Raw genomic sequence first — 7,508 nt, forward strand, 5'->3', positions numbered from 1 at the left:
AGACATGCAGTTTCGGGCGCTGGGCGAGTAGTTTTTATGAACATTTAGCCCTGCTCCGGACAAGCAGAGCTGAATGTACATTGTGGAGCCGCCGCCGCTCGTTTAGTACAAGTGATCTGATCAGACCACTTGTATCAATTTGAGCAGCGGCGCTCGTGTCTGCCTGCACCACCCGCCGTAGTTTTTGGGGTCCCCCGCTCTCCTGGGGGACACCGAAAACTACGGCACAACGGCTCAGCCATAGAGCCCGTAGAGCAGACGAAGAACGTCTGCTCTACGGGCTGTCTGTGTGTTCTCTGAGACCGTGGCGCTGTAATCACAGCGCCACCTGTCTTGGCTGTCAGGAACTACACCCCGGGATCCCCCGGGATACTCTGAATACGTCTCGGATCGCCACAACCCCATTGGGGCCCCCCCCTGTCAGGACCCTCAGCTCCTCAAGTCCCAAATGTTTTGTTTTTTGATGGGTTCTTGTTCCTTCTACCTGTAACACAGACATTGGTTGCCCCTACACCCTTTATACTTCCAGGATTTGGGCTCTCATTTGCCTCATTCCCACACATACCCCACACCCTCATGAGAGCACTGTGTGTTTTTTTCATTTGTTCTGTGTTGGAGGGCAGGTTCCATAAAGAGAACCTGTTACCTTCAAACTATCACATAGTGGATTTTAATCCCCTATTTGATATGAAGAACATATTTGATAGGAAGAAGTGGAAAAAGTAAATAAATAGAAATTTAAAGAAAATGTAAAAAGTTAAAAATATAATAAAATATATAAATATTTAAAAAATAAAGTAAAAAATACAAATGAAACCCTGCTGCCCCCGCCATCTGCATGCAAATAAACGCATGCGTAGGACATTCTGCATGTGCTTTGAGATTGCAGCCGCCATTCCATGTCTCCACGTCTCTCCCAAACCGCCACCCCCCTGGCTATACTTACCTTTTGGCGAACAATCTTTCCGCCAGTATGGGTGTACTATCTGTCCCCCGTACTGCTGTCCAGCGCAGTCCTCCCCTATGCATTTTGGATTTCGCTCGCAAATTGCAAGCACTCATTGGTTAACGTGGTCAGATAACTGCGCTGACCAGTGAGAAGCGCTATTTAGCACAGTAAAATATGTTTTGATTAGGGGTGCACCAATACTAGTGTCAGTGCCGAGCCAGAGTATTTGGGCGAGTACTCGCCCAAATACTCCGATACCTTCCCCGATATTGGAACTTACGGCCAGATGAAAATTTCCTCCGACTGGCAGTGCCGTAGGGGAACATGGAGCCAGCTTCCCGTGCGGCTAGTAATTACACGCCTCCTGGTTTTCTGATTGGCCGGGAAGCCAGCTTCCTGGCCAATCAGCATCGAGCCATTTTCCCGGTCAATCAGGTCATTACTCGCCACCCGACTTCCTGATTGACCAGGAAGCAGGTTTCCCGGCCAATCACAATCAAGCAGGCCAAACAACATGGAGCCGGCTTCCGTGGCAATTAGGAACCTGGGCGAGATGTCATTACCCACTGCCCGGCTTCCTGATTACCAGGGAAGCCTGCTCCCTGCCAGCGGAGCACCGGTATTATTATTCAGTGTCGGCGCGATCCGAAAGCAAAAAATCAGTACGCGTACTCGATACCGAAAAAACGGTATTGGTGCATCCTTAGTTTTGATTAAAACAATGTTTTTGTATTGGGACAAGTAGATTGTCATGAAGGACAAGTAGATTTGGCCCCCACTTTAGCCCTTGGACAAGTATTTTTTTTAATTTCCACACCCCGGACATATGGAGATCTGTCTGAACTTGGGATGCACAGATACCTGTTTTTCGGTATCAAGCACGGGTACTGATATTTTGCTTTCGCTACTCCATACTGGTGCTTCCACTGGCATGGAGCCGGCTTCCCGGCCAATCAGGTATCAAGTAATGACTCGTCTTCCTGGTGGGCCTCCCAGCGGCTCGATACTGATTGGCCGGGAAGCCGGCTTTCCAGCCACTCAGCATAGAGCCAGCTTTCCCGGCCAATCAGGAAGGCACATCAATGCCTGCGTTCCGATCAGAAACAAATAGTGCAAGCACTATTTGTTTCTGATCGGAACGCAGGGATTGATGCGCCACGCGTTCCCGTGTGGCGGATTACACTGTGGCCGGAGGGCGTGGCTGTGGTTCCATTGAGTTCAATGGACCGCCACGCCCCCTACCACTCCAACACAAAGTGAGCATGCCGGAATGTGATCCAGTGCGTTCCGGACCGAATCGGGCCAGAACACACTGGCTGGTGTGAACTAGCCCATATAGCCAGGCAAATATTTGTTCAACTAAGCTTCCCGTCGGACTAATTATTTGTGGTCGTGTCACTGCAACATCCACAATTCTTAATGGCATGAGGCATCCTGTTTTTGCTTTTCAGAATGGACCCTACCAGGCACCCATTCAGGGGCTCCTACTTCCGCATGCCTTTTGGGGTAAGGCCGCCAGTCCCAGAGGCCAAGGATGAGCGAATGCTTGGAAGAGGACTTCCCTTGTCACATGGTCATGCTTTGGAAGGGGCGGCTGCTGCACCTCTTCCTGACCCTCCATTTAGGGTAAATACACACAATTTTCTGGGACCGCTTTAGGAATTTCTTGTGAAAAGTTCGCAGTACTTAACCTTTGTGAACATTTTTGCTTCTAGCTAATTTTTAATGTTGTATTTTCTTATTTTCTATCAGGGAGATGAACAACAAGTACATGTACATAGGCGTTCAAATACATATAGATTTCAGGAGCCAGTCAGTGCAATCTGATAGCCAGTAGGTAGGTTTAAAGTGAACCTGTGCTTTCCCTAAGCATGACAAACTAACAAGTTCATTTAAATGTTGCCCCCTTAGTAGATTTATACATGTCTTGCCTAGGCAAAGCATTGGTTTACTTTTAAAGTGACTATCACCAAAGGGTCTTTTTTACGTGATAGCCCACCTGTAAATGAAGAGGTAATATATTTACATTTTCAGCGGCCCGTGTACTAAAAGAGCCTCAGCTTCATTGCACCCCAGCCGCTCCAAGTATTTGAATAGTTGGATGGGGCAAATACTTACTCCTCCTGCCACACGCAGTGTTTCCTCCCGCTAGCTCATAAACTCTAATGATGACCAAGCTGATGGTAGGAACTACAGTGGCCAGTTAGGGGAACACGCATTTTACACACCCGGAAGTACTTGCAGTGACCAAGGAGCAGGGAAGCGGCAGCTTTTGAGTACACTGATCGTCAAAAAGTTAGGGATTTTTTACTTTGCTGTCACAGAAGCGGGCTATTGAGTTACAGGTTTGCCTTAAGGAGCCAGGGATTCTGTACTTCCCCCTGTTAATGACTGATACACTTCTCAAAGTAGAACTGGAGACAATCTTTTTTTTTTTTAGTTTGTTTAGTGTAAGGAAGGGTTATAACCCCTGTCAGCTTTTTTTTTTGCCTATGTGCGTCTCATTGGAGGAGATTTCCCTTTGCATCCTGTCTAATGTCCACAACAGATAGAGGAAATCCCTGTTAGTCAGCAGAACTAGTTTTCCCATTTAAAGATTTCTTCTCTATTCCTGTACTGGTGGCAACCCACAATTTTGGAATTTCACTTTCAGTGATAAAAGAGGGGAAGAGGGTGTGACTCTCTCTAAGGCTGGGCACACACCTTACAACCATTGCAATACTTTTGTCTTGCGATGGTTGTAAGGTAATAAAAAAAACTTACGATCTGCCTGTCTTCCGATGACCGCAAGCCGCGCCCCCTGAGGGGCGGGCTTCCGATGACCGCAGTGCCGAACGACCTGTCCGGCGTTTATCGTACGAACATGCTACACAACCGCCGAACATCGTACGATGCTCGGCGGGTTTTCGAACATGTTCCTGAGATAAAAGTCGTGCGACCTTACAGTAGTAGAGGTCGCACGGCTTCCACACACCTTACGATAATCGTACGATTGCGGGATTTCCCGCGATTATCGCAAGGTGTGTGGGCACCTTAATGGGGACATGAACAGCAATGAAAACCTGCCAGCTGTTCTAATCTCAATCTACTCTATCCAAGACTACAAAAAAAAAGCTTTGGCTTCCTTTGCACTTTATCATTGGGTGCCTGCTGTTGTATTGTAAACATGTTAATAACTGGTTACTGGCATTTGTAGAGTCCTGACATAAATACTGTACTTCTGAGGCCACAGACCAGTAGCTGAGGATAATACGGAGTGTCATTCTGCATCACCTTGCTGTTTGTTTTACTCTAGTGACAATGTAACTCCTTTTAGGGCCCACAGGATACTAGCAATGTACTACCGTCCCTGTTTCGTGGTTTAGGCCTAGAAACACAACCAACTGTGGCCCCTGGTCGAGGTGACTTCTTAAGGGGTAAGTTATTTTAGTGGTGAGTACATTCTTTCTATTTCATGTTGACAATACAAATGCAACTTTCTGGAACCATTTTCAAGGCCTGCTAGGGTAATCTACAGTACATTCTCCAGTTAAATGTGAACCTGTAACGAGATTACAAAATCAACTTCATATTTTAAGAACCATTCAATGCTGATCGGTACCCTCAGCTTCTCAAACTTGTGCTCCAGCACTCCCTAGGATCTGACTGGACCTTGGAGCATAGCTATGGCATTGACCCTTTCCATATTAAAGTTGCTGAAACTCAAGATTGCTCAGGCAAAAGAATTTGTATTGTGGAGTTTCGGATGGTAGTGTGTCTTTGTTACCACTACCAGGTGGGAAGTAACATAGGCAGTTCAGGGGGGCTCCATTGTCCATTCTGTTAAGGAGTTTTGATGATGGTTGAAAAGCACTATTTTTGTATTGAGGAAGGTTGTTGTAGAGAACATAAAGTAGAACTCCAACCAACACAGATTCAGAGTTGACTGGGTAATATGCAGGTATCATCAGATGTTTGGACACTGGCCCGAGCTGTGAAGACCCTCATATAACCCCATCAACTCCCAAGAATCCCCACCTTTGTTGGGAATGTCCTTTTTGGTTATGGATTTCTCCATTCTGCCGACAGAGATGTAGTTTACATCCTATCTTGTTACTTTTATTGTTCAATCCATTTTTTTCTCCGGCTTTATCCGGACATGGCCGCAAACGCACAGCTTTTCGGATTGGTGCTCCATGGCAACAGTTTTGGGGACTGTACCCAGACTCTGATAGACGGGAAGACAGCTTTAATGTAGCATCAGGCACTGCATTAAGCATTCATCTAGCCACATGGTCCAGCACCTTGGGTTAGCAGCAGGGTGCTATACAGGTCAAGAGCAGTAGCATATCAATATCAGTATGAACCCTGTCCCTAAAGACTCCTTCATGGTTAAGCTGGACCGTAGGGAGTGAAACTGAGCGTCGGAGGAATATCCCTTACCTTGTTTGGAGACGTTTTTCTTAATTGTACATCACAGTCAATTCTGGAACCAATGGGACATCCAAAAGCAGTCTGACAGGCGGACAGACACAGTAACAACGACTAACAGGCCCTTAAAGTACACAGTCCAACAGGGAGCTATAACACGAGGGGCCCACACTTGAGAGGGCTGCCTGAAGAACTGTGCCACTGAAGTTGTCACCCGCCAAGGCATAAACGGCCTGGTAGAACTTGGCAAAATTGTGAACTGAGGAACAGATGGCAGCCTTACAAATGTGGAATACCTAAACCTGATGTTAAGAGGCCCAGGAAGTATGAACATTTGTAATGGAGTTAAAGAATAAGTCTCACCTTTTTATTATTTTTCACAGCTCAGTCACCTGACTCCCACAATTTATGGTGGTTTTTATCCCATGCTTCTGTGTTAAGTAGAAGCTGAGATACAGAGGTCAGTTCCTATTCATATCCATGCACTATTCAGACGTAAGAGAGTAACAGGCGTGCAGAGGGAGGGGGTGGGGCACACTCTTAGAGAAATCAGCACAGGCATCAAAACTGGAAGGGGAGCCTTGTTTTGTGTTGTGAGATTGCAGAGACTGTAAGATAAGAGCTGTCAATCAAGAGTCCATCTCCTTTTGCAGAACTTAGCTTAAATTGAAGAGGAGTGAACCAGGGGTCAACATTTCAAGTCCTGAGCTACTAGCCAGGCCTTAAGAGTTATCAAGCCTTACAGGAATTTCCACTCGCCTGCACTGCATTTCCACTCGCCAAATGCGAGTGGAAATTTTGAGCCCTGAGTGAACTATCATTCTCAGTTTCTACATCACACAGAAGCATGGGATAAAACGCAGCATACACTGTGAGGGTTAGGTGACTGACCTGTTAAAAATAATACAATGCGTGACATCTTTAACTCCCTGTGTTTTCTCCAAGAAAGGGATTTTACAGATAGGAAAAAATCAGATTGTTAAATTTCCTCAAAGGTTTTATTTCACAAAGATGGGTCCAGTACAGTTATGTTTTACAGCCTGGATATTGTAAATTTGTACATTAAAAATGTGCATTGATGAAAAACAAATGACTCATTAATGACTCCTGCTGTAGCTGTGCCGATGAATATCTCAACAAGAAATACTCCTCCAGACTACTCGGAAATTATTTCGTCTTAAATTGTTTTGTGCTCATGACTTGACTTGCAGGCACAAGATGTGTTTTTGATTAACATTAATTACTTGTATTTATTCGTCTGTGCCCATAACTTTAGGAAGGTGCATTTAAATCTTCAAGGAAACCTGTACTTGCATTTCATATTAGGAAGAAAGTTATACTGTATAGCATGCACACTGTGGCTTCTGGTTTATTGGGTAGATTATGCAGTCCCCCATTCCAGAATTCAGTGCTTCTTGCCAGTCATGTGCAAATAATTCTAAGTTTGGGTATTAGGGAATGTGCCGCAGTAAATCTATATTTGCATAATATATATAGGGACCAGTTTCGCTGTTACACGTTTATTTAAAGTAGAACTATGGTCATCCATTAAAAACAATGTCTTGTAGCACTCAATTGTAAATATCTCTTCACTTCAGTTTCCCTTTAGTGCCTATGCAAAGTCTCACAAATACCTGTTGCTTCTACCAAGAAAGTCCACCTTAATTTTTTTTTTGTAACAATTTTTTTTAAACCTTTTTTTTTTTCACTGAACGTTATTGCTATCACATAGGGAGCAAGCAAGCTCCCTATGTGATAGCCAATTTGCAGTGACAGGTCCTCTTTATGGAGACATCAGGGGTCTTAAGACCCCGAATGTCACCTAGGGATACCTTCACCAGCTTCTCTCTGGTTTTTGTACCGGAGAGTGACACTGAATGCAGGCAACATACAAGCTAAAGACGCCCACCCGCACTCAAGAAGACGCTGTCCGGCCGTTTCATTACAACGGCCGGACAGTAGGTAGTTAATATAGTAAAAAATAAAAAACCCCAGCGGTGATTAAATACCACCAAAAGAAAGCCTTTATCTGTCCCCAGAAAATGGTATAAAAATAATTTCAGTACAGCGTTGTATGACGGAATAAATGTCAGTCAAAGTACTGCAGCGCTGAATACTGAAAAATGGCCTGGCCAGGAAGGGGGGGGGG

The 7,508-nt window shown here is 45.1% G+C and overlaps 1 protein-coding gene across 1 annotated transcript in view; it reads left to right on the forward strand.

Annotated features, from left to right (window-relative positions):
* Nucleotides 1-2,401: 2,401 nt before the first annotated feature.
* The window catches only part of PIWIL2 (piwi like RNA-mediated gene silencing 2), a 92,243-nt gene continuing 87,136 nt past the window's right edge, over nucleotides 2,402-7,508 (forward strand). Inside the window, exons 1-2 of the mRNA XM_018570216.1 lie at nucleotides 2,402-2,575; nucleotides 4,266-4,365. Coding sequence (XP_018425718.1) covers nucleotides 2,402-2,575; nucleotides 4,266-4,365 — 274 coding nt within the window. The remainder of the gene's footprint in view (nucleotides 2,576-4,265; nucleotides 4,366-7,508) is intronic.

The sequence above is a fragment of the Nanorana parkeri genome, unplaced genomic scaffold, assembly GCF_000935625.1.
Source record: "Nanorana parkeri isolate BGI_ZX_2015 unplaced genomic scaffold, ASM93562v1 scaffold1480, whole genome shotgun sequence".
NCBI lineage: Eukaryota > Metazoa > Chordata > Amphibia > Anura > Dicroglossidae > Nanorana > Nanorana parkeri.